General features: G+C 58.3%; 1 protein-coding gene across 2 annotated transcripts; it reads left to right on the top strand.

Moving 5' to 3' along the window:
* Nucleotides 1-1,295: 1,295 nt before the first annotated feature.
* On the top strand, nucleotides 1,296-25,815 carry KCNJ4 (potassium inwardly rectifying channel subfamily J member 4). 2 transcript variants are annotated; one of them, XM_059936971.1, is made up of 3 exons: nucleotides 1,296-2,129; nucleotides 23,561-23,653; nucleotides 24,091-25,815. In XM_059936971.1, the coding sequence occupies exon 3, from the start codon at nucleotides 24,130-24,132 to the stop codon at nucleotides 25,465-25,467; it is 1,338 nt and encodes a 445-aa protein (XP_059792954.1). In that variant the 5' UTR covers nucleotides 1,296-2,129; nucleotides 23,561-23,653; nucleotides 24,091-24,129; the 3' UTR covers nucleotides 25,468-25,815. The 2 variants fall into 2 exon arrangements, with proteins under 2 accessions (XP_059792954.1, XP_059792953.1); XM_059936970.1 differs by lacking the exon at nucleotides 23,561-23,653.
* Nucleotides 25,816-26,606: the final 791 nt, after the last annotated feature.

The following is a 26,606-nucleotide window of genomic DNA, read 5'->3' as shown; positions in this document are numbered from 1 at the left end:
GGCTTCCTAGGGGAGGTGGCGTGGAGGCTGGACTGGGGAACAGCAGGAATTCTCAGAGCAGAGGAGGAGGAAGGGCATTTCAGGCAGGAAGAACAGCACGTGCAAAGGCAGAGAGGTGTGGAAGCATCTGGTGTGTTCTGGAATCTATAGGAATCAGGATGTATGTGTGGGTACGTGGGGTGTGGGATAAGGTGGGGCCTGACTGTACATCACGCTGAGGAGTTGGGACTGGATCCTTTCAGGTGAGGGGGGTCTGCGGGGATTGGACACCGTCATGGTGGTTCATGTGCTGTGGTTCCTGTGCCTGATGCAACTGCAGAGGATCAGCTTGAAGGCAGAGCAGGAGAAGATTTTATATTCAATAAATTCTCAATCCAGCTTTGGGATGCCTCAGTCTCCCTCTCTTAACTAGGGCCAGTCAGAGATGGCCAGGCTCCCAGGTAAGTCCTTCTGGTTGTCTAACTGCAGGCATTCTCTCCTCCTACCCTGCATCCTCCAACCTCCTGCGTCCTCGGAGGGTTGGAGTGAGGTGCCAGGATGGCCACGGAAGTGGCTGGCTCACCAGGGGCTGAGGCGCTGGGGTCCTCTCCCTGCAGTCCAGAGTGTGGGCCCAGACCTGAGCGCACTCAGGGCGAGAAGGAAAAGGGCGCGATCCTCCCTTATAAAGACACTTTGGGGTAATGGGGACGCAGAGAGAGACTGGTGTTTGACCCGCCTCTGCCACCTCTGGGTGACCTTGGGCAAGCCTGTGACCCTTTCTGGTACTCAGTCTCCCAGTCTGTAAAACGGGGCGGTGCTACCTAGCTGATTGTGAGGGTCATTCCAACAGGGCCACACCTCCGTCTCCCGGAGCGGGGTGTGTAGGGTCCTTAACTGCCCGTTCTTCAGGAGGGGAAGGGGACCATAGAGAGGAGTGGCCCGGCGCTACCGAACCCGGTACCGACCCTCTCCCACCCACTCCCTTCCCAGCACGGAGGAACCCTCTCCACCTGCCCCTGGGGGGCGAGAAAACCCGGGAGCGCACCCTCGGAATGGGTTCTGGGAGGAGTGCTCCTGGAGTGAGGAAGAAAACCCGGGCAGGATCTCGGGCAGGAGCGGACCACGCGGCCCCCAGCCCGTGCTCAGCCCGTGCTCAGCCCGCGCGGCCGGCGGGTGGGAGGGGGTGTCATGCCTGGCTAGGCTGAGGAGAAGGGGCAGGGCCGGGCCCCGCGGGCCGCCCGGGGCTCCAGGGCTGGGGGTGGGGGCGCGCGGCCTCCGCAGTGGGGCGCGGGTCACGTGTGAGGAGGGGCGAAAGTCTCGCAAAGCCGGGCGGCGTGCCGCGAGTTGGGAGTTCTCGGCGCGCCGCGGGCGGCGGGAGCTCGGGCTCCCGGGCAAGCCGGGGACGCGGCAGAGGCGGGGGCCTGGGTCCGAGACCGCGGGGGCCGCACCGAGAGTGGGAGGGAGAGACAGAGGCAGGGACCGGAGCGAGACAGAGACACGCAGGGGAGAGACAGGGCAGGGGTAGAGGAAGGCAGGGGACAGACTGGGAAGGCGACGGAGACGAAGACAAGGACCGGCAGGGAGAGACCGAGAGACCGAGGGGGCAGGAGAGACCGGGAGAAACAGAGAGCCGAGGGCGCGGCGGGGGAGGTGGAGGCAGAGCCGGGGCTGGCCGGCCGCGAGGGTCTCGGGGCCAGAGGCGAGCGCAGCGGGGCAGGGAGCGGAGCGCAGGGCGGGGGACAGCGCAGAGTGACAGCGAGAGAACAGTGGGGGCGGCGGAGGGAAGGCGCCTGCGGCGGGGGCGGGGGGCGCCAGCGCCATGGGTCCCCGGACCCCCGCGCTCTGAGCCCCGGCCCGGGGCCCGACGATGCTGAAGCCGAGGCGGCGCCGAGGGCGCGGCGCGGGGCAGCGCTGAAAGTTGGGCGGCCCGCGGGGAGCGGCGCGGGACGGCCCGGAGGCCGCGAGACCCGGGGACCGACGGACAGACCTACAGGCAGCCGGGGAGGGGGGCGGGGCCGGCCCGCCGAGTTCGCGGGGAGGGGGCGCCGGGACACCCTTCTCCCCGCCCGGGACGCCGCCCGCCCGACTGCGCCTGGGATGTAGCGCCCGCTGGCCGCCTCCCGGAGACTCGTCGGACCCTGCGCCCCGCGGTAAGCCGGGCCCGCGCTCGCCGCTGGCGCTGTCCGTCCGTCTGTCCGGCCGCGTGCGTGTCTGTGTGTCCCAGGGCCTGGCGGCTCGGTCCCCGCCCGCTCAGCACCTTATCCCTGACCCGGGTTCCCGCGGCCAGGCGTGCATTCAGCGCGGTCAGGCGACTCCCCGGGACCTGGTGAGCTCTGTCCTCTGTCCGTCGTCGGGAGCGTTGAGATCTGGGTTTCTGCCAGGAAGGGGGGTAGAGGTGAGTGAAAGGGGCCTTGATCTCCTGCCCCGGCCGTGACCTTTCCCTGCCTCTACCCACCCCCAGCTGTCACACTGGGTTGGAGGAGTTTCAAGGCAAGTGACTTGTGTCTCCTTTCTACCTCCCCAACTGCAGCCTGTTTGCAAATGGCCCTGACAACAAAATCCCACTTCTCATGTTTTGAGCACCTACTTTGGACCCCAAGACCCTAGGGTTGGTGGACAGGTATCCAGAGAAGAAGGCAGTTCACATTTCACAGTGGTGGAAACAGGCTGTGGAGAGAGGCAAGACAGCTTTTCCCTCCCCAGACGGAGAACCCCAGGGAAAGAGAGCCCTGGAGTAGGGAAACTTCCCTGCAACCGTGCCGGTGCGCAGTGTCCCCCGACCAGAATCTACATGACACTTTTGCCCCCAGAGCCTAAGCTCTGGGATGGGGAGAGGGTGGGGGAGGGGAGAGACAGGTGGAGGGTGGCCTGGCTGAGTTGGCAGGTGAGGGCCTCAAGAGAAGTAAGATATCAAGAAGCAGGTTGAGAGAACGGGGAGCTGAGGGAGGGAGGCCTAAGGGCCTCCCAGAGAGGAGCCAGACCCGTGTGTGTGTGTGTGTGTGTGTGTGTGTGTGTGTGGAAAATGTCTGTTTTGCTTCTCCCCCACATCCAGTCTTGTGACCTCCAGGGCTTTGGGGCTTTTTGGAGCTGTTGGCAGGATTTGGGGGACCTGAGAGCCAAACGGTGGTCCTGGCTTGGCCTGGGATGAGGGGAACAAAACCTCAAAGATGGTGGGTGGGATAAGGGCTGAGGTGCAACATGGCAGGAGCAAAGGCTGCTGGCCGTTGAGCTGACCCATAGCCAAATGGGAGTCTGGAAGGCTGAACCTAGAATATTCTACTCTGTTCTCCACTGGGAGGATGGGCTCTTTCTGGGGTTTTCCACAGTGGGCAGTAGGCCTTGTATATCCTCCATTTAGGCTTCTAGAAATCAGCTCAGCTAGCTGAGGACCCAGCACGGTGGACAAGTCACTCTCCTCCCTGACCCTCAACTTCCATATCTGTGGAATGAGGACACTATTCCCTGTCCCACTGACCTCCAAGGGGAGGAGGGGGCGCCTGGGCTCATATGAGCTGAGGGCTGTTCAGGCTGGGGAAGCGCTGAACACATGAGAGTAAGGACTCATTTTACCTTTGGAAAGATGACCAGCTAATGGGTAGAGGGGAATATGGCCTGAAATAAGGCTGACCAAGAAGGGGAGTATCCAGAATTAGAGGTGGGGAGCTGGGGCTTGGGAGCTATTCCTCAGGAACCTTTGGGTTACCCTCGAAAGAGAAGCTCCTCTCCCATAAAAAGTGTTGGGGTGACTGGGAGCAGACAAAGCTGGCCTTGAATTTCTGCTGGGTGACCTTGGGCAGCTGGCCTGACCTCTCTGAGCCTCAGTTTCTTCAACTGGAGAGTGGGGATGACGGTACTGACTTCATTGGGTTGCCAAGTGGTTTACAGACTAAGTCAGGCCTCTGGAAGCAGCTGACACAAGCCTGGAGCATAGTAGGTTCTTAACAGACATTTGCGGAGCAGAGAATAAAGTAGCTTTAGGAGATGCCGTGAAAAAATTTCTTAGCTTAGGATCTAAGAGGGAAGGGGAGGAGGAACAGTGTAGGCTTACAGGGCGGGCTGGTTCTTAATGTGGATCTGGGGGAGGCGGGGGCGTGTGCTGAGGGGGGTGTGAGGAGGAGGGGGCCCCTCTGCGGGGACCACTGAGTCACGAGGACATGTAAGCGACATGACAACCAGCAACATGGTAACCAGGAGACTAGCGGCGGTGGGAAATGGAGCTGGAGCGGTGTGCTGGGGGGGCAGGACTGGCAGCACCAGGCCTGGAGGGTCCCAGCAGCAGCCAGGCCGGCCTCTCAGAGTGAGGAGGGGAGGCCCCGAGGCCATGTGGGCTAGGGAGGAGGTGGGGGCCGGCGTTGAAGGAGGGAGGCATTTCGGGGTCTACTGGGCAGGGGGCCTTCTCCTGCACCTCCCCAGGCTCCTCGCTCCTCTCCTCCACATCTCCACTTTTCATGCCTCTCCCCCTAGGATGCCAAATTTGGCTCACGCAATCTGTCGTCTCTCTTCTGAGATTGGCATCGGGACCAAAGCCGAGTGCATTACATCACCACCGCTCCCCTTGCACGAGGAGAGAAGGAGAGGGAGGGACAGAGGGCTGGGGGGCAAGCGGCCAACCCTCAACTTTCTTTCCTGTCTTCCTGCTCACTCTTCCCCCTCAGTCCCAGGTGTTGGGGGCTTCCGGGCGCAGCCAGGCAGGGCCTCGAGGCAGAACAAGGGCTCTAATCTCGGAGATCCCAGGGCAAGGCAGGAGGTCAGGCCATGTTGCTGTCCCCCTGGCTAGGTGAGGCCTGGGAGGCAGGGAGCCTGGGTTCAGGACCCCAATCTGTCATTGCTCTGCTGTGTGACCTTGGGCAGCCCCCTCACCCTCACCCCGTGCAGAGTCTACATCTGTATCGAGAACAGTTGGCCATTCAAGATCTTGATGACTCTCCTGAAGAAAGATGCCCTTGAGTCCTGCTGCTCTCCTGGGCACAGAGGAGGAGTCCTGAATTTTGAATGGCTCTCTGTGACCTTGAGCAAGTGACTTTACCTCCTTATGCCTCCATCTCCTCACCTGTAAAATGGGGTGATAGAACCCTCAAAAGCCCTAGATGTGAAAGAGGTACTAGACACGAAAGAGGGGGACGGGGGAAGAGACAGGGTCTCTGGCATGAAACCAGGCACTCAGGGGCCCCACGGCTCCTGGCACGCTGGGCTGGAGGTGGGGGGGCAGGCCGATGCAGCCATTCGCAGGAGAGTGTTTCAGTTCAGACAGAAGGCTTGGCACTTAAATCACTGGTCTGATGCCCTTATTTTACAAAAGTGGAAACCGAAGCCCAGGGAGGGAAGTGGACCCCCCCGCCAAGGTCACGCTGATGGTTTGGGGGTGGAAGAAGCAGAGCTGGGGCCTGAACCCAGGGCTCCTGGCTCCCAGCCCTGCCTGGAAGTAGACAGAGAGACAGGCAGATACACACACCTCCTGTGGAAGACTGTGGCCAGCCCGGACAGGACCCAGGAGCTTTGAGGGCCCAGTTCTCACTTTGGCCCCCTCCCTGTTCCCTTCCTGCCCCCTGGCTGCCCCGTCCTCACCGTCCCTGGCCATTATTCCCATCCCTCACTTGGTCTATTTGAAGAGCTCTCTTTCAGGCTCATTTTCAAGCCAGTTTCAGGCAGTCCCAGTCAGGGACAGGCTGGATTTGGGATTAAGATGGAAGATTATGGCCCCTTCTAGAAGATTCCCAGAGCTGGAGGTGCATCTGTGGATGTTTTGTGAAATAGTGAGCTCCTTATTCCCGGAGCTATTCAAGCAGAACCAACTGAGTACCTGCCAGCGATCTGACCTGGTGACTCCTGCTTTATGGGTGAGGTTGAATAACATCCCCACCTTCAAAATCTCAAGAGTCTTTGAAACCCCCAGGAGGAGCTGGGAAGCAGCACTCATCACTTACCGGCTTCCCAGTAAGGAAACTCACGTCGTCGTGCCAGGCATTGGACTAGGAGCTTTTGTAAATTCCTTCTCATTTAACCCTCCCAGCAACCCCACAATGTCGAATTGAGGTCCCCGTGTTATAGATGGGGGGGCCACGGCTCAGAGAGTCTCTGTGATTTGTCCAAGGTCGCACAGCAGGGAAGTGGAGGAGCCTGGGTCTGAGTCCGGGCCAGTCTGATTCTCTGGGGCTGTCCCTGGGACTTCCTTGAGGAAAGAGTGGAAAACGTCGTCCCTCCCCTGGGCTGGGGCTTGGCAGGAGGTGGTGCGTCGCCCCACAGCATGACACCCCCTCAGAGATCCCATGGGGGCTCTGTTCTGAAGACATAGAAATAGACATGCGCCCAAGGGGAGAACTCATTTTACAAAGGGGACGACTGAGGCTCAGAGACAGAGAATGGCCTGCCCAACGCTGACTAGAGAGTTAGATATGAGCCAGGGCTCTGTCCCCTGCACCAGTGGGCAAGGAGGGGCCTTTGGGCTGATGGTGGAGTGAGGTCTGGGACTGGGGTTGCAGACTGCTGGGTGGTTTGGCAGAGGGCTGAGAGTGCTGGCTCTAAGCTAGGGCCGTGGGTAAGGGAGCCAGCCTTGTGAACAGGGAGAAGGGAGCAGGAAGAGAAACCAGCAGGGATAGCATGTGCGCCTCTGTCCTCCCTGGTCCTGCCCCAGGACCATCCACAGATGTCAGTGTCATACAGCCTGTGAGGTCAGGAGAAACTGTAGATGGGACCTGTCTGGCAAGAGAGGGTCTTGGAGCCAGCAGCCTTGGGTGTGGCTCCCTGTGTGACCTTAGGTCAGTTCCTCACCCTCTCTGAGCTTAGTACGCCCATCCGCGTGGTCAAGAATCTGGACTAAATGATCTATTTCTACAAAGTAGCTGCCGTTGGGCTGTCTCTCAAAGTGCTCCTCCCATTCCCATGAGGACCCTGGGCCCTGGGAGAAGGGCGGGCAGGAATCCTGGGGGTTGGCATAACCTTTAAGCCTCCTCAGCGACTCAGTCCTCCTTGGGGTGTGGGGGGATCTCCGAGCACAGCCCTTCTTCTCCTTTTCATCCTTATTTTTCTCCTGCTCCCTCTTCTCCTCGCTACGTGGGCTGATCGCTGCTCAAACTTTTAATTCAGATGGTAATTGAAATAATAATATGGGCTGAGGCCCCTCTGCTTGTGACGCTGCAGCTGGTGGAGCTCAGCTATGAATAGACCTTGAGTCACACACGCGCGCTCCTGCAGGCGCGCACACGGGCCTGACGGGGTGGTGGGTGGGGTGCAGCCGGCGGGGACAGGGGAGCTCACGCTCCAGTTTGCTCCGGGTCTCAGCCCCCCATTCCCAAAGGCCGGGGCCAGTTCTGCCCCTGCGGCCCGCCGTCTGGTCCCTGTGTCGGACCTGACTTGGGGCATCGGTGGGTCCCTCTGTTCACAGAAGGGGAAACTGAGGTTCAGCGAGGGGGAGGGACCAGCTGGACACAAATGGAAAGTGACTGGACTCAATTTGAACTGATGGGTTTGGTTTCACCTGGTTCTAAGACCCCTGTTCATTTTCAGGACACACGGGCCAGGCAAATGGGTGGGAGGAATGCTGGGGTGCAGCCCCCGTGGCCCCCGGCCCATGCATCCCCCTGCCTCACCTCCTCCCAACACACACACACCCTCCAACTTGCACACTCTCTGGCCCACTATCACACACGCTTTCTCTCACACACTTGCACACACTCACATCCACTCACTCACATCTCATACACGCGAACTGCTCGGATAGATGATGCTATTGCTTGGCCGCTGGGGTGACAAAGGTTTTCCCAGAGGTCCAGCTGCAGGAAGGGGACAAGGTCCAATGTACCAGGCTCTACGCTGGACTTTATATTCATGGTCTCACTTAAACCTCCCCGCCACCCTCTGAAGGCCATCACTCCCACTTTTCAGGTGAGAAAACTGAGGCTCAATGAGAAGCAAGAGTTTGCCCCAGGTCCAACGGGTAGAAAGAGCCACATGTTGTTTGTCCCGCTGGGAATGCACCCAGTCCCAGTTCTAGCCATTCTGCGACCCTCCATTTGGCCTCTGAGGGAGGGAGGGTGCATCCCGTCCAGCCTGCGGCTCCCCTTCCTCTCCCTGCGCCAGTTCCCCCACTCCTGCCTGTGGCTACCTGGTCAGTCGTTGACCAGCCCTACTGCCAGATGCCGGAACATCTGGCCTATAAGCAGGGGGAGGTGCCCATGAGGAGCGTTGGCAGCTCAAGGAGAGGGGCTACCAAGGAAGGTGGTCCTTGGTGGTCCAGACCCCAGCTGGTGCTGTGTAGGGAGTTGGCGTTGCCATGGTGACCTATCAGCCGGCAGCTTGGGTCTAGGCCTGCTTGGGTGGGCCTGGGTGGGGGGTGGGGGGGGCTTCAGAAGGGCAGGGGGGAGATGCGGTGGGGCGTAGGTGCAGCTGTGCAGAAACAGCCCCTGGTCTCGGATGAAGGAGGCCACTCTCCCCACCTTTACCCTGCAGTGCTGGTCTGCTCCTGTGTCTGCTTTTTCTCTAGCACTCTGCTGGGAGATGGAGCAATGGAGCCCAGAGACCACAGTGATTTGCCCAAGGTCACACAGTGATGGTGACAGAGCTGGGGCTGGACCAGAGCTCAGGGCTCCTTCTGATTCCTTTGCCTCCCCTCTCCCAGGGCTGCCGACACCTCTGTCTCCCTCAGACACTCCTTGTATCTATGCAGGGGATGAGCTGATCTCCTGGGAAAACCCCTAGGTTGGAGAGAGGGGCAAGGGCAGCAGCCCCTTGTCACAGTGGGGGCAGCTGAGCGAGGAAGGCAGGCCTGGGATTGGATCACTCACTTGTCCCAAGTGACATTAACCAGGTCACCGTCCCCCTGGGAACCTCGCTTTGCTCCTCTGTGAAACAGGGGCTACCTGTGGTGATGGTGGGGGAAGTGCCTGGCTTCTTCCTTTTGCTGCCCCACCTGTTCTCGGAGCCCATCCCAGCTCCACCTGGGCAGCAAGGATGGGAGGGGACCTTAGCTAGGCTGGGGAGGAAGGGGTACATGCACAGTGAGGGGCTGATCCCATTTTACTGATGGGGAGATTGAGGCCTGGGGAAGGGAGTTTGCCCAACCTCGCCTTGGTGGCAGAATTGGCACCAAGTTTTACTGGCCTCTGGGACACCCCAGCGAAGTCTTTTCCCCACCACCACCCTACAGCTCCTCTCCGACCCCCACCCCAAACTCCCTGAAGGAGCCTCCCCTCTCCCATTGTAGGCCTGAGAAGTCTAGCCCGCCGCACCCCCCCCCCCCCGAAGAGTTAAGGTGCCACTCAGCCTAGGGACAGATGGAATAGGGGTCAGCAATGGGAGAACTCCATGAGGCCATACAGGGGAGGTGGCAGGCACAGAGCTAGAGGGGCCCTGGCTGTGGGTGACATGAACCAGGGGCAGAGGGGCTGCAGTCACTCTGACACATGGGCATCAGAGCCCCTCACACCCTTTTGAGGGGGAGCTCACCATCTCCCAGGGCAGCTCACTCGTGTCTAGAAGGTTCTGCTAATTGATACCTGCCTCCCACTTTGGCCTTGGCTCTGCACTCTGGGGCCTGAGGAATCTAGCCTGTTCCCCTACCAGAGGGAGGGCAGCTTTCCCCTGCTCCCCCAAGGCTTCTTTCCTCTGGCCTCAGTAGTCCCTGCTGAGGCCTGTGGATGAGAAACAGAATATCTGGGTTCAAGTCCAACTCCACCCCTGAGTTGGCTGTGTGACCTTAGGCAGCCTTTTCACCTCTCTGAGCCTCCATCCCCTGACCCTTAGGGTGAGCTTGTGCCTCTGCATCTGCGGGTTGCTGGGAAGATCTCTTGAGCCTGGGAGTATAACATGGCCTGTTGTAGACATGAGCTTCTGTGTGTCCTGACCCCTCAGTGGCCACTCTTGGCAGACTTCCAGGTCCCCGGTCATCACCTTCAGACACTTCTCCTCTGGCTGTGTTGAGTGTCAGCACCTGACCTCCATGCTGAGCCCTCCAGACCTGCTTGGGTGGGGGCAGGCCTGGCTGAGCACCAGCGCCAGGCTGTGCAGCTGCAGATCCTGAGGCCACCTGACCTTGGAAAGAGCCTCTCTCTGGCTGGGCTCCAGGGCCACCCCCTAGACATGGGGCAGGAGCTGGGCCACAGGGAGGAGAGGGAACCAAGTGGGGCAGAGAGCAGGCCATGGCCTCGTGCTGGAGCTGGCCCGGGTCCCTGAGATGACAGGCCAGGGGACAGAGAGAACAGACAGGCAGCCATGGGAAGGATTTACAGTCACCAGCTGCATTAATGGCATGGCAGAGCCTCACTCCCCACACTCTAGGGAGCTGCCTGAGGAGGGGGTGAGCTCCCTGTCATGGGAGGTGGGCAATCAGCTGCTGAATGGCATCTGTTAGGGGGATAGCAGCGGGTTCTAATACAGGGCCAGGGAAGGGATTGGACCCAGAACCCGGAGTCCCTGTTGTTTGGACCGCAGTGCAGAGGTCCTGTGACCCTAAGGGTCTAACAGACTGTTCCAAATATTCCCCCTTGACTTCCAACAACTCTCTGCACAGTGTGTGCCCCCAAAGCCCATGATCCGAGAATGGTCAGTTGCAGCTTCAAGATAAGCCCTAGATCCCATCTCAACCCATTCACAGCTCCTAAGCACCCCGAAGGTCAGTGCTTTTCAAATTGCATGCAGGTCCTGACCCATTAGTGGTTGTGAAATTGAGTTAGTTGAGTCCACTACTTATGCTTTTTTTTTTTTTTTTTTTTTAATGAAATAAAAAAGAAAATTTCAGGCTTCCGTGATGACGCAGTGGTTAAGAATCCTCCTGCAGGGCTTCCCTGGTGGCGCAGTGGTTGAGAATCTGCCTGCTAATGCAGGGGAAACGGGTTCGAGCCCTGGTCCGGGAAGATCCCACATGCCGCGGAGCAGCTGGGCCCGTGAGCTACAACTACTGAGCCTGCGCATCTGGAGCCTGTGCTCCGCAACAAGAGAGGCCGTGATAGTGAGAGGCCCGCGCACCGCGATGAAGAGTGGTCCCCGCTCGCCGCAACTAGAGAAAGCCCTCGTGCAGAAACGAAGACCCAACACAGCCATAAAAATAAAATTAATAAAAAAAAGAATCCTCCTGCAGGAGACACGGGTTCAAGCCCTGGTCCGGGAAGATCCCACATGCCATGGAGCAACTAAGCCCATGTGCCACGACTACTGAGCCCGTGCTCTAGAGCCCGCGAGCCACAACTACTGAGCCCCCGTGCCACAGCTACTGAAGCCAGTGCACCTAGAGCCCGTGCTCCGCAACAAGAGAAGCCACAACAATAAGCCCGCGCACCGCAACGAAGAGTAGCCCCCACTCGCCGCAATTAGAGAAAGGCCCGCATGCAGCAACGAAGACCCAATGCAGCCAAAAATAAATAAAATAAAATAAATTAATTAAAAAAAAAAGAAAATTTCAAGCACTTGTATGTAATGAGGGTATTATTTTGTGATGCTCTTGTTTCATCTCTTAAAATATATGGACTGTATCGTATGATGAGTAGCAATTTAAAATATGTTTTTTTAATATATAGATTAATTTATTTATGTATTTATTCTTGGCTGCGTTGGGTCTTCATTGCTGTGTGCGGGCTTTCCCTGGTTGCAGTGAGCGGGGGTTACTCTTCGTTGCAGTGCACTGGCTTCTCATTGCGGTGGCTTCTCTTGTCGTGGAGCACGGGCTCTAGGTGCGTGGGCTCAGTAGTTGTGGCTCGCGGGCTCAGTAGTTGTGGCACGCAGGCTCTAGAGCGCAGGCTCAGTAGTTGTAGTGCACGGGCTTAGTTGCTCCGCGGCATGTGGGATCTTCCCAGGCCAGGGCTCGGACCCATGTCCCCTGCACTGGCAGGCGGATTCTTAACCACTGCACCACCAGGGAAGTCCTACAATATGTTTTTACTCTGGGTCTTGGTCAGAAAGTCTGAAATTTACTGCCCTGTATAGAAATCCTGGAGGCAACACTGAGAGAGGCTTGAGTGTCCAGATTCCTTTTTTCCAGGGTGCTTGGTTCCTAAGAATATAAGTGCTGAGAATTGCAGGATGCTGCTCTTCTGTCCTCAGACCTTCCTTCCTTTGTCCAGCAGCCCACTTAGCTCCAGCCCCCCGAGCCTCCTGGTCAACCCCCACCCCCCACCCGGGGCCTAGGTCCCGCTCTCTGCCCCGCGCAGCCTGCTTTGTCTTTGGGCTCTCTGTTTGCCGCCTGTCTTTCTGGTGACCTTCTCTCCAAGCCCTCTGGCCGCAAGGATCCTTTCCTCCGTCCTCGTCCTCACATACTTACATGCGGAGCTCAGCAAAGCAGGGTGGTGTCTTACTCATTTCTCCTCTCCCAGCACACAGCAGGTGCTCAATAAGTGTTCATTCATTCCACAATGACTTATGGCGTGCCCTCCAAGGGAAGGCACTGGGCTGTGTTGGACACATACTAGGCAGGAGAGCAGCTGCCTGTCCAGCTCAGCATATTTTTAGGGTGATGAATGAATGAATGAATGAATGGAGTCTGCGAGTCTCTGGCCTCAGGAGCCGGCTGGCAGATGGTCAGAGATGATGTGTGAGCACGTAGCTCTTTGCCTGCGCATAGTAGGCATTCTGATAGCGACAGTCCCTCACGGCTGTGGATGAGCAGGAGTGTTCCTACCGCTGTCTGGCCCTTCCGAGGCCTGCCTGCTGCGCCCTCTCCTGCTGGCCCTGCCCCGGCACTGCCTCCTCCTGTCCTTGGAGCTTCTTTTATGGGCCTAGGACCCTGGGCGCCCTGCTAGGAGGACACCTGGGGACACCTGCCGAGAAGCCAGTGCTCCGTAGGAGTGTGAGGCTGAGGCCCGAGGCCCTGGACGTCCTGCCCGACTCCAGCACCACAGAAGATCTCCTTCTGGTCTCCACTCAGAGGCCACCTCCACTGAGAGGTTCTCCCTAACTCTGGTGACAAAAATAGCTCCTCCCTGGTCACGTTCTGTCACATCACCCTTGCTTAGGTCCTTCACGGGAATTATGACAGGCTGAAATTATCTCATCTCTTTGTTAGTCGTCGGATGTTTATTAAGTGTCTGCGTTGTGCCAGGCACTGGGGTTCAGGGGTGAAGCAGAGAGCTGAGGTCCCGGCACTTGCGGAGATTGTGGGTGAAATCAGTTTGGATTGGATAAATGCTGTGAGGAAGATCAGGATGCAGACGGAGAATGCCTGGGGGGCCTCTTGGAGGAGGCAGCCTTTGAGTCAAGATCTGAATGGTAGGAAGGTGTGAGCAGTGGAGTCTTGGAGGATTTTATCCAGAAAGGGCAGCCAATGTACAGACCCAGAGGGACAAGAAGAAAGGCCCGAGTGGTCGTGGGTCAGGGGTCGGGGTGGGAGTGGAGAGGGGAGACTGAAGGGCAGGACGGCACCGTGGGAAGCCGAGAGCTCCACGCTGAGGAGTGACGTGGGTCCTCAGCCCGTGTGGAGACAGACTGCATGGGGAGTGGAGGCAGGGAGGCTCAGGGAGGACCCCGTGCAGTTGTCGGCAATGACGTGGCTTGCGGCAGGGTGGGCGCTGCAGGCTGGCTGGACTGGGCGTGGGGCCCGCGTCCAGGTCCCCTTCCTGCGGTTCACCTGCTTGGGGAAGCTCCTGAACTCCCGGTGGGGATGAAAATAACAGTGCCCACCTCCAGGGTGTCGTGAGGGTCAAAGGAGTGGCCAGGGCTTGGCCCAGAGTAAACACTAAATGTTAGTTATCCTACCATTATGATGACTCTTGGGTTCGGGGAGGGTTGAAGGATGATGCCCAGGTGTGATGCCTGAGCGGCGCCCCCGGGAGGTCGCAGACGGAGATGGGGAAGGCAGGGGAGGGGCGATCCTTCCATCTTGGCTATGCTGGGTTTGTGATGCCTCTTAGACGCCCAGCAGACACTGGAGCAGGAGCCAAATCTGCTTGTCTCTGGAGGGCGATTGGGGCCGGGTGGTATTTTTAGTCAAGGCTGAGCCTGGACACGGCATGGGTTCTGAATAGAGAGGCTGGGAGAGGGGCAACCGCAGAGGGGCCCTCAGGCCTGGAGGACTCGAGGAGGGAGGCAAGGGTGAGCCAGCGGCCTCCATCAGAACTGCTGGGAGGACCGTGGGCTCAGAGGAGCCCTGGAGGGGGCTGCGGAGAGGACTGGAGGTGATGGTAAGTCATCCCCTTCACAAAGGGTTTTACAGTTGATAACCCCTTACCCTCCACTGTCACTGTTCATCTTGGCAACATGCCTATGAAGTGGGTGTTGTTCCTCCCCTTTTTATGGATGCAATTCAGAGAGGTTAAGACATTTTTCCATGGCCGCTCAGTACCAAAGTGAAGTGTTTGTTCTCAGGCTTTCTGGGATCACAGTCACTTTTGAGGACCTTATGAATGCTATGACCCTTCTCAGAAAATACACATAGGTACACACTAGTTTTAAAACTTTCTATGTGTCTTTTTTTTTTGTAGGTAATACATTCATATGGTTCTAAAATTAAAAAGACACAAACGGGAATACAGTGAGAATTCTTCCTCCCACCCCTCCCCCAGGCACCTGCTTCCCCTCCCCGGAGGCAGCCAGTGTCACCAGTTTCCTGGGTCTCCATCCATAGACAAGCACAGAAAAGCAAACATGTGTATCTATAAATTTCTTTTCTCTCCTTTTTTATACAAATGGTAGATACTGTGCTCAGTGTTCGTCACGGTTACCTTCTTTCACTTAAAAACACATCTTGAAGACCTACACCGCTTCTTACCGGGCTCCCCCTCCTTTTTTCCTGGCTTCATGGTGTGCCATCGTGTTTGGGCTGCTTCCAGTCTGGGCTGGGCAAACCAGGCGCCTGGCTCCTCGAGTGCGTGAGTGTCTGCAGGCCCAGGAGCCCACACAGGTGTCACGGGCAATCCCATGGCTCTCCGAAGCTGCCCGGGATGGCCTTGGCTGAATTAGCCCTGGCACTTGGCTCTGACCCCCCGACCCACTCCCCCTCCTCCCCACACGTCTTCTTAGGTTCGGCCTGTGAGCCCAGCAGAGAATGCAGGGAATCCTGTGTGAGTGAGGGGGCATCAGCCCCCACTCCCCAGACTCTGGGAGACCCTCTTCCCAGGCCAGCAGCTCCAGCTCCCGGAGTCTTGTTTGCTGAGAAGCCAAGGATGAGGCAATGGGGGGAGGGGCTGGCAGTGATCACACCCACCCCTGGCTGGGGAGGGCAGCTGTGGGCTGTGCTGAAGTCGCCTCTGTTCCTGCCCCCTGCCCACCCCCAACCCCGCCCAGCACCTTGCCTTTTCCTCTGCCCATGAGGAGTCTTCACCCTTTTTGGCCAGGGAGAGAGAGCATCCTAATGGGGAAAAGGAGGTGGCGCCACTGGCCTAGGTGGTCTGGGCTGGTCAGGGCCAACTGGGCTACTCTGCTAAAACTCCCTCTTCTCCCGGCTTCAGGGGCCCCGCTGTCCTGCTGCTCCTCTCCCTCTGCCCCTTGGCCTCCATCTGCTGAGGCAGGTTCTCCTCCGCGTGCAGGAGATGCTCGGGGCTGGGTCTGAGGCCCTCTTCTCTTCTCATCCAGCATCCCTGCCTGGGCGATCTCATCCACTCTTACAACTTACAGCCTCATCCAGGTGTGCACGATCGAATGAGTCTAACTCTGTCCGGATCTCGGGGGCTGACATGCCGTGGACTTCCCGACGTGGACATTCCAAGGCCACTGCACACTAGGAACTGGTCCTCTTTCAGCATCTCACCATTACCTATTCCTGACACCCCTCTTCCCAACCCCCTACTCAGCCCATCGCCACACCTGGGGGCTCTTTGTCCAGAATGTGTCCCCAGTCTCTTTACTTCTCTTGAGCAACACTGCCACCACCCTGTCAGCTCCAAGCCACCGTCATCAGCCGCCTGGGCAGCAGCGGTAGCCCTCTCGCTGGCCTCCAGCTTCCACTGTGCCCCACAAAGCATCCTAACGTCTCATTCCAGTGTGTGCCCCATGATCAGACAGCAGAGGCCTCTGAGGCCAGACAAGGGCAGGGGTGCCACTGGGGCCATATTGAGGATGTTTTATTTTTGAAGCCTGGTGGTGAATACACAAGGGTTTATTATATTACAGCTTATTCCTATTTGTCTTAAAGATGTCACATGAAAGTTTAAAAGATCAAACCAGGCAAAACCTCACCACCTGCCCGTTTCCCATAGCAATGAGGATGAATTCTGAAACCCTGCCCACCCCTCACCTCTGGGGCCTCATCCTGGGCGACTCTCCCTCTTGCTCACTTCAGTCCTGCTATCTGGCCTTGCTGCAGATTCTCTTTCTGGAATGTTCTACACCCCCCTTTCACACAGATACACAATTCTCCCGATTGTCTTGGCTCCCACCTACTACTCAGGTCTCAGTTTAAATGTCATTTTCTCAAAGAGGCCTTCGGGGACCCCCATCAAACTACGGCCCCTTGTCTTCTCTCTCACATCACACCATAATTTTCCTTCAAGCAGCTCACCACAGCTTATGGCTGCCGCCTGTGCAAGTGCTTGTTATGTGTATAGCATCTCTCCCCAACCGATGCATAAGTTGCGTGAGTCCACAGCCTGTGCCTGACCTGCAGCAAGTGTGCACTAGTAACTGAGTGAGTGCCTATAAGGAGTGAGCATGCAGCAGAGCAGGTCCCTAGAAGCCACAGCAAGGCAGTGGGGGATTGAATCGCACCACCAGCGAGGGAGCAGAGGTTGTTCTGGAAGAGAAGCCTTCGGGGATCCGCTCTTGCCTTCAAATCCCTGTAGGGAGAGGGCAAAGGTGTCTGGGGGGCCTCTTTGGTGGGACTGTCTGGCCAATAGAAGAGGCTCCTTTCGGGGCAGGGAGCCCTCCATCTATCAGGGCAGGGGCCAGGCGTCAGCAATGCAGCACAGGGCATACCTGCAGGTTGGAGCAGTGGCCCTTCCGTCCTCCAGCCACCAGCTCCTGCCATTTGGCCATGACTGGAAGGTCCGTCTGGACATTGTGGGGAATTTGCTTTCTAAACCTGTTCACTGGCTGGCTGAGTGGTTGGGAGGTGCGGTGTAGAGCTGGAGGAACGAGCCAGTTACCCCACACTGCTCAGAGCCCCTCTGGAGCCCAGAGTCACCTGTGTGTCTAGGCTCTGGCTGGACCTCAAATCAGGGACCCAGTTCCTGGCTCCAACTTGCCCTATGACCCAGTTTCTCCCTTCCCAGTAGGACCTGCTGGACAGAACCTGGCACAAAGGAGGGCAGGCGTGATAAATGTTTACTAAGTGGAAGAAACTTTTGATATGACAGTGTTTCTCTGAGGCAGGAGAGCAGAGTGTCTAATGAATGTGCTCTGGCATCAAACTGCTTGGTTCCAAATCCTGGCTCTACTACTTACAAGCTGTGTGACCTTCGTCAAGTTGCCGAACCTCTCTGGGCCGTGGTTTTCTTACTTCTAAAGTAGGGATGGGGCATTCCCTGGCGGTCCAGTGGTTAGGACTCGCAATTCCACAGTAGGGGGCACAGGTTCAATCCCTGGTCAGGGATCTAAGATCCTGCAAGCCACATGGTGCAGCCAAAAAATTTTTTTAAATAAATAAAGTAGGGATGAAAACAGAAACTTCCTCTGAGGTCATGATGAGGATGGCAGGAAATGATCAGCGTAAAGCACTCAGAACAGTGCCCGCACAGAGCAAGTGCATACTGAATGCTCCGTGTGGATTTCGCAATGTCACACTGCTGGCCAGTGGGGGAGGGGCTACGCGTGCAGTGGGATTTCGGGGTACAAAAGAAGGTGAGGGGGAGGAAGAGAGTCTGTTGAGCCCCCACGGTTTGGCCTGCACTTTTATGATGGTTGACAATCTGCTTCTGGTCCTCACGACACCACCCTGCAAGGTAGGCGTTACTGTGTTCCTTTGTAAATGAAGGCACTGAAGCTTAGAGGTCAAGGATCCTGCTGGAGCCAGCCGGGACTGAGCCCACTTCCGGCCCAGCTCTGTGAGAGTCTGAGGCCACTGCTCTTACTCACCTGCTCCCTAGTGCTGGTGTTGGAAGAAAAGTTGGACGGGGCCGCATGATGGGTGCAGGGTAGGCTCCGGGGCATGACATCTGAAATCCAGGGGAGGGGATCGAGGGAAGGACTGTTCAGCCTCTGAAGTGATTTGTACCACTGACCAACCACTTACTCTGTGCTGGGCACCTGTGCATTATCCCATTTACCTCTCAGAATAATCTTATGAGGTAAGGAATACTCTTAGCGCCACCTAAGGATGAGGCGTGCAGGGACCAGAGAGGTTAAGTAACTTGCCCAAGGTCACACAGTTGGAAAGTGGTACAGAGACTCCAGAGTCAGAGCCACTGCCCTGGGAGGGGGAAGATTTGGGCTCTGGAGATTCATCGAGAGAAGGTAATCAGACCTCCCAGGGTCTGAGGAGCAGGACAGGGGCCTGCAGAGGACCGTGGGCAGGACGGGACACCCCCATGGCTAGATCCATCCTTAGCCGCCTCTTACTCTTTGAGGAGCACAGCTGCCTGCCCTTAAGTCCTTTCCCTCCTCCAAATCCCCGTGTGTGTGAGATGAAAGGACGCTCCCCGCCACAGCAGGTAGTCCAGGCCTGAGAGGCCTCAGTCAGAGCTGGGGTTGGGGGCAGGCCCTGTGCTCCTCACAAGGCTGGGAAATGGGGCAGTGGCGTTAGCTCCTTCCACTTCCCCCAGGGAAATCTTCTCTTCCCCCCACCCCCCGGCCCTGCACTGCCCCCATTTCCCCGTGGGTGCGCCCTCTGGTAGAAGAGGCAGACTCCCCTCAGGCCCGAGAGGGACTCAGGGGTGAGTGGGGCTCATCAGACTCAAGAACACCCACCAGATCACCCGCCTTATTTCAGACTCTGTCCTGGGCTCTTGCTTCATTACATCTTCCCAGCTCTCTGGCCAGAGAGCAATTACGGTCCCCCATTTTACAGATGGAAAGAAGGAGCCCCTGGCTGGAGCAGGTAGTGGTGGAGCCAGGACTTGGAGCCAGGTTTCCTGGTCTCCCAGGCCAGTGTTCTTACATCGTCATCTTCATCATCATCATCACCTTCATCTCGTCTCATTCGTTGCGTCTTGCCTGCAATGCCCTGTTGAACCCTCCGCTGATGTTTCTGTTACGTAGGTGACGTAGGTACCGTTAGCGTCATCTCCATTTTGCAGGTGAGGGAACCGAGGTCCACAGAGGACGTGCTAGGAGGTTGACAGAGCTGAGCCTGAGAGCCTAAGGTGTTGGTTAAAGCCCCAAATGTGAGGCTTTAACCAGCACATTATTTTCATAAAGTTGAAAAGAAGCCGAGTGAGGGTCAAGGGGCTGCGAGGAAGCAGGGCTGGCGGCTGGCAGCACAGCCACGGGAGGCTTCAGAGAAGAGAGGGGCTCGGGCTGAGGCTGGAGAGCTGGGGAGAGGCATGAGGGGGTCCGGGTTGAACAGGGCATCGTGGGAGGTGAATGGAAGGCCAGAGGCTGGGGACCAGGGTGAGCCAGGACCTGGACCCGCCCAGACCTGAGTCGGAATCCCAGTTTTGCCACATCTGCTGTGTGACCCCATCCCCGGCCCTACTCCCCCACCCCCACCCCCAGCCTGTGATTCTTCAGCTGGGAAGAGAAATAATAACCCTGCTTGTTGCTGTGGTAGGTGCTTAATAAATACTTGTTAAATTAACAAAGAGTTGTAGTGATGTTTCAGCAAGGGGGACCAGACAGCACCTGGCATAGAGCTGGCACTTCCAGAGTGTTCCCTCTCTGAGGGCGGCCACCGAGAGGGATGACGGGTTCAGCTGGGCCCCACTCTGAGCTGTGTGACCTCAGGCAAGTCCCTCCACCTCCCCTGCTGTCCCACCCAACATCAGAGGGGTGCTTGAAGGCCTGCAGGGGGCTAAGCACTCCCTACGTGTGGGCTTCTGCCCCCTCCCTCCCTCCCGCTGTCTAGGGGCTGAGTGCGGCCAGGCCAGCCCGCCTGGGCCTCAGGACACGCTGCTGCTGCTGTCTGGGGCCAGAGGGCCTGCGTGACGCACCTGCAGACGCCACCGTGACTCCCACAAGTGGCGGGGGGTGCTCGTGGGGAGATTCGCCTGCACAGCCTTCCCAGGCTGCAGGAACCTCTGAGGCTGCCACCACTTTATTGGCTTTTTTTCGGCAAAGGGAGCTGTGGGCAAGGAGGGGGCATTTGGTGTCATCATATCATAGGGAAAGCCTAAGAGGACACAGGTGTGGGATGGTCCTCCTGCCTCTCCGGACCCCCTGGCAGGCAGGGTCCAGCCCTCCCTGACTCCTCAGGAAGGAGCAGGATAGAGATGGTGCCAGTGAGCTGACAGCCATGCTGGTCACCTTCACTCTCTCCCTGAGGCTCAGGTGTCCATCGCCAGCTGCTGACTCACGTGCCGCAGCCCTGCTCTCAGCCTCAGTTTCCCTAGTTGTCCAGGATCCAGATGTTCACAGCACAGCAAAATTAAAAACCAAAAAAAAAAGTTGGTAACTTGCACAGCATTGTCGATTCTTCACTTGGCTAAGAAAAGACATTACATTTCAAAAAGCAGCCGGCATCTCCCATCCCCATTATTTCCCAAAAAGAAAGAACGTTCACCATGAAAGATGTTGCAGGCTGCACTCTTAGAATAAAGGAGGGAGAGCCTGGCTGGGAAGGGGAGGGACTTGTTCCAGGTCACCCAGCAAGGCAGCCAGAGCGCCCGGCCCCCCAGGCCCCCACCATAGAAACCCTGTTCCTCAGTGTGTGCTCACAGGGCACTTTTGGTGCAAGTGGGTTAGACCAGCTCCCTTTTTCCAGAAAAGTATGCTTAATTGTAGCCATGGTACAGGCACCTGAACAGCTAGGGCACCCTTGCTCTCTCTTTCTCTCTCTTTTAATAAAACATCTATATTCGGAGGAGGATGGTACCCAATTATCAATGCCTGTCGCCTCTTTCCCATGATCTGTGTCCCTTTCTCTTTCACACTTTTCCCTTGGGTCCTTGTGCCTTCGCCAGGAAGCCCCGTGTGACAAACAAGGGACAGAAAAGCTGGCCGTCTCCTGGCGGTTGTGACCCGCGAGCGCGCGCCGAGCTCCGTACTCCTCACTTTGTGGTCATCCTCGTGTGGTGCCGGCAGCTGAGCCTCCCGCTCCTGCAGGGGCTGTGGTGATGGATGGAGTGGTGGTGTATCTGGGCAGGTCACTGAGGACGAGGAGCTGGGCCCTCACCAGCCCAGGGTCTTCAGGGGGACGCCCCACACACGGGCTGCCCGTGGTGGAGGGTGTTGGACCTGGTGGCAGCACCTGTGCTGGCGGGCAGCTTTCCCAAAGGCCCAGGAGTGGACGTTTCTGAGCACCGCCCGAGCTAGCGGGCACAGAGGTGGTGGCCCCGGGCCTGGCCCAGGGCAGGGGCTCGGGGAACGGTTGCTGTGACCGGGAGAGGAGGCGTGGGGCCGGGAGATGAGCTGTGCCCCCCCCGGGCTACATGTGGGTGCTGGGGAGGGGGAACTGGGGTGACGGAAGGGCAGGGGCTGGGGGCAGTGTTGAAGTGGAAGGTGCGAGTGTAGGGGTTAGGGACGTACAGAGTCTCGTCCTGGGGCTTGGCTGAGCCTCCTGTCACTTCCACTCAGGGATGGGAAACAGTGGGCAGTGCTGGTGAGGGGAGCCCCGTGAAGAACTCTCTCCTGCAGCACCAGATGAACCCCCAAGGTCAGGACCAGTTCCTTTGGGCAGAGATCGAGGGCCCCGCAGCACCCTGGGCTCCTGTTTGGCCTTGGACAGGGCCCTTACCCTCTCTGGGCCTCACCGTCCTCATCCACCAAAGGCCCAGGTTGCTACACTCTGTCCCCTCTGCCTCTATCCTGCAAACCTGAGGCTGGTGGGTCCAGGGCCTGCCAGGGCTGGGCTGGTGCCCTCTCTTCCCTAACCCGAAGTCCTACCCCAACCCCCTCCGGAGAGGAAGCTCCTTTTCCCAGGAGCACCTCCTTGACCTTCCAGGCGTGGAAGTGAGGTGATTGCTCAGGGCTGGCACACCTGCTCTGGGACCCTTAGCAAGTTCATTTCAGCTCTGAGCTTCCTTGGCCTCAGATGTAAAATGAGGGTCTTGAAATCAGTGATCCTGAAACCCTTCCTACGGGTTCTGGTTCTTTCCGTGGTGCTAATGGATGCATTCGAGATGGTGAGACAAAGCAGAGAGGGATGTATTTAGCGAAGGAAGACCTCCCTGAAAGCCATTTATAGCCTAGAAGGTGCCCCTGGCCCCCAGTGCCCTCAGGGCTACCCACCTGGAGCCCTGGCTGTTGGGACTCTAGGGGAGGTAGCAGAGAGGGTCTGGGATGCCCAGTTAAAATCATGACCTCTTAAGGGCCAGCCCTGCACACCCACATTACCTGTTAGGTCTTTAGACTGATGGGTCTCACTGGTCCCATTTTCCAGATGAGGAAACTGAGGTGCAGAGCAGTCACGTAACTTGCCCAAGTTACATGGTGGATCTGCGACTTCAATCCAGGACTGTGGGATCCAGGGAGCTCCTTTTAAGGGGGGAAGGGAGGAGAACCCAGAGTCAGGGTGGGGTGACCGCAGGGGAGGAGATGGGGGCAGGGCTCACTCTCCCTGGGCTGAGAGAGGGGGTTTCTCCCGGGAAGAGGCAGGCTCTGAAGCTGTTGATCTCTAAATTACAGCGTTGGCGCGCACCGGTTGCTGCGGCAACCAAGTTGTCCTGAACCGGGGAAGTGTATAAACATTGCCACAGATGCACAATTAGATCAGGAAGAAGAATAGAACAGAAAATAGAAACTTCCAGCCTTATATAATTCTGGGCCAAAACGTTACTAGGAACCCGGGCCCGGGCCCAGCCCCGGCCCTACCATCCGCCGGGGCCCTGGGCGGCACCATCTCTCTCCTGGGGCCCCAGTGGAGGGGAGGGTGAGGGGAAGGTCTGCCCTCCTTGGGCCCAACTGGCACGCCCGCCACCCGGGAGGGTGAGAGGCCGCCTCCACCGAAACAGCTGGGGATGCTGACAGGCAAATCCTGCCTCTCACCAGCTTCCTCCTGCTCTAGGAAGCGGGAAAGAAGGCAAGAGGGCAACTGGCTTTAACTGAGCACCTACTGTCTCCTCGGGTCCTGTGAGGTAGGGTTTTGATCCCCGTTTTACAACTGAGGAAACTGAGGCTCAGAGAGGTGAAATGAGTTGCCTGAATTTACATAGCTAGGTAGTGGTGTGTCTGCCTCCGCCACCCCAGGTCTTCACACCGCGAACTCAGCAGTACTGACAGCACCTGGGGACTGAAGAGTTAGACACGCCTGGACTTGGACCCACTTACCTGCTGTGTGGCCTTAGACAGGCCGGTTTCCCTCTCTGAGCCCCCGTTTCCTCACCTATGATATGAAAATAGGGATGCCTACACGGGAGCCAAAAATCAGGGCTCCCCTTACCTCCGTCCTGACCACCACGTTGGAGTCTTCACCCACCACTGCTCCCAACAAGTTTGGGGACAGGACAGGAACTGACGTTGGGCTGTGGGTACCAGCGCTGCCCAGTAGAACTTTCTGCAATGATGGAAATGTCCTGTATCTGCTCTGTCCAGTATGGTGGCCATTAGCCACATGTGGCTACGGAGCCCTTGAAATGTGGCGAGTGCAGCCGGGGAACTGAAGCTAACGTTTTATTTAATTTTAATTAAATGTAAGAGCCACAGGTGGCCAGTGGCTGCCGAACTGGACCGCGCAGGAGAATGTCCGGCCCCCGAGAGACCCAGAAGGGCAGAGGCTGAACCCAGGGAGGTGAGCGGGGCCCAGAGCACTCACAACTCCCTCTGCTCAGGGCACGTGGGACAAACGGTGGGAGGGTGGTGCCGAGATGGGCATCAGGAAGCCCCCGGAAGAGCAGGCACAGGAGGTTTTGGTGGGGGAGGAGGGGCAGCGTGAGGGGCTGGGACTCGGACCTGGATCCCGGCGGCCTCAGCTTCTGGTCTGGCAGACCCCGATCCCGGAGCTGGGCCAGCCACGGAGGCACTCCCCCCCTGTCGTCAGAACCACCTTAACATTCTGCCCACGTGGTGGAGGAAGCCTTGGGTCCCAGTCCAGGCTCTGCCCTTTCTGAGCATCATTGGGTGGGTTCCCTGCAGCCCTGGAACCTGGGCTCCCGGGGCCCTTGGAGAGCCGCTCCCACGGCAGCCACTCGCTCCCCAGCGTCTCACGTGTCTGCTTCTCCCCCGCAGGCCCTGCGTCTTCCCAGGTGACCACGCCGGCTTCAGGACATGCACGGGCACAGCCGCAACGGGCAGGCCCACGTGCCCCGGCGGAAACGCCGCAACCGCTTCGTCAAGAAGAACGGCCAATGCAACGTCTACTTCGCCAACCTGAGCAACAAGTCGCAGCGCTACATGGCGGACATCTTCACCACCTGCGTGGACACACGCTGGCGCTACATGCTGATGATCTTTTCCGCGGCCTTCCTTGTCTCCTGGCTCTTTTTTGGCCTCCTCTTCTGGTGCATCGCCTTCTTCCACGGTGACCTGGAGGCCGGCCCGGCGGGGGCCGCGGCGGGGGCCCCGGTGGTGGGAGGCGGCGGGGCGGCCCCGGCGGCCCCCAAGCCCTGCATCATGCACGTGAACGGCTTCCTGGGTGCCTTCCTGTTCTCAGTGGAGACGCAGACGACCATCGGCTACGGGTTCCGCTGCGTGACGGAGGAGTGCCCGCTGGCGGTCATCGCCGTGGTGGTCCAGTCCATCGTGGGCTGCGTCATCGACTCCTTCATGATTGGCACCATCATGGCCAAGATGGCGCGGCCCAAGAAGCGGGCGCAGACGCTGCTGTTCAGCCACCACGCGGTCATCTCGGTGCGCGACGGCAAGCTCTGCCTGATGTGGCGCGTGGGCAACCTGCGCAAGAGCCACATCGTGGAGGCCCACGTGCGGGCCCAGCTCATCAAGCCCTACATGACCCAGGAGGGCGAGTACCTGCCGCTGGACCAGCGGGACCTCAACGTGGGCTACGACATCGGCCTGGACCGCATCTTCCTGGTGTCGCCCATCATCATCGTCCACGAGATCGACGAGGACAGCCCGCTCTACGGCATGGGCAAGGAGGAGCTGGAGTCGGAGGACTTTGAGATCGTGGTCATCCTGGAGGGCATGGTGGAGGCCACTGCCATGACCACCCAGGCCCGCAGCTCCTACCTGGCCAGCGAGATCCTATGGGGCCACCGCTTCGAGCCCGTGGTCTTTGAGGAGAAGAGCCACTACAAGGTGGACTACTCGCGCTTCCACAAGACCTACGAGGTGGCCGGCACGCCCTGCTGCTCCGCCCGGGAGCTGCAGGAGAGCAAGATCACCGTGCTGCCCGCTCCGCCGCCCCCGCCCAGTGCCTTCTGCTACGAGAACGAGCTGGCCCTCATGAGCCAGGAGGAAGAGGAGATGGAGGAGGAGGCCGCGGCCGCTGCCGCCGTGGCCGCGGGCCTGGGCCTGGAGGCAGGCTCCAAGGAGGAGGCGGGCATCATCCGGATGCTGGAGTTTGGCAGCCACCTGGATCTGGAGCGCATGCAAGCCACCCTCCCGCTGGACAACATCTCCTACCGCAGGGAGTCCGCCATCTGACCTCCAGGCCCGCCCTCTCGCTTCCCACCAGAGCCTCTTCCGGGGGCGCGCTGCCAGGACACCTCCACCGCACTCAGGACAGAGTGGCTCACCCTGGCTCCACGGACCTTCTGGAGAGAGCTGGGGGCTTCAGAGACCGGGAGACCCCTTCCTACTGACTCCAGAACCCAGGCCTGGGAAAGGGCCAGGATACCCTCGGTCTGGTCAGCCTGGGTTCTCCAGCACCTACCCACTGGCGGCTCAGGAACCCCAGACCCACCACCCTTTCCCCACCGACCCTTCAAGGACATTCCCCCTTTGCTCTCAGAACCTTGGGGAAGGCGGCTGGACTGTCGGGGGGTGGGCATCTTGGGGTTCCGGGGGGGGCCGGTGGTTAGTTTGAGGGGGTGGGAGGGGTGTGCGTTTCTTTTGCATGACTGTGGTCTGTTGCTCTTGACTTTCTTTTGTAAATATCTATAAATGGAGAGATGGAGGCACCACATCCACCTTCTGCCATTTGTACCTGCAGGATGAGGAGGTGCAGCCCCTCTCTGTGCACCCCTCCCACTCCGCACCCATCAAGCCCAACCTTCCCCTGCCCAGCTGGCTGGTCCCTTGAGACCCTCGGAGCCAGCTCTCTTGGCCCCTGGATAGTGCTGGGTTTGGGTGCAGAAGTGGGACCTCAAGGAGCAGGATAAGGGCCATCCCTCCCTGTGGTCCCTCTGGGCCTGCAGGCCCAGCCCAGGTTGACAGTGGAGTTTGTAACTATATATTTTTAATAAAGTATATGGTCCATTAGGGGTAGGCTGGTTGAAGATGGAGGGTTGGGAAGAAGAGACAGAGGGAAACAGGGAGAGAGAGAGAGAGAGAGAGACCAACATGATGCGTGTCTGTGTGTGGTACATATGTGTGTATTGTGTGTGTGTATGGTATGTGTTTGTGTGTGTGTGTGTGGTAGGTTTGTGTGTATTGTGTATGTGTCTGTGCTCCTGTCTGAGAGACTGACCCTTGGAGGGAACTTTATCACCTGCTGGTCTCCTTCCTGGGAGCCAGTGGGAAGGATCCTAAGTGGCCCTAAGAGGTTTGAGTGGGTTTGAGTCAGAGCTTTGCTGTTAACAAGCTGTGTGGCTGTCAGCAAGTTGCCCATCAGCTCTTGGTCT

Source organism: Balaenoptera ricei, chromosome 10 (genome assembly GCF_028023285.1).
Source record: "Balaenoptera ricei isolate mBalRic1 chromosome 10, mBalRic1.hap2, whole genome shotgun sequence".
NCBI classification, from domain to species: Eukaryota; Metazoa; Chordata; class Mammalia; order Artiodactyla; family Balaenopteridae; genus Balaenoptera; species Balaenoptera ricei.
This window is presented reverse-complemented; position numbering and strand designations above follow the sequence as displayed.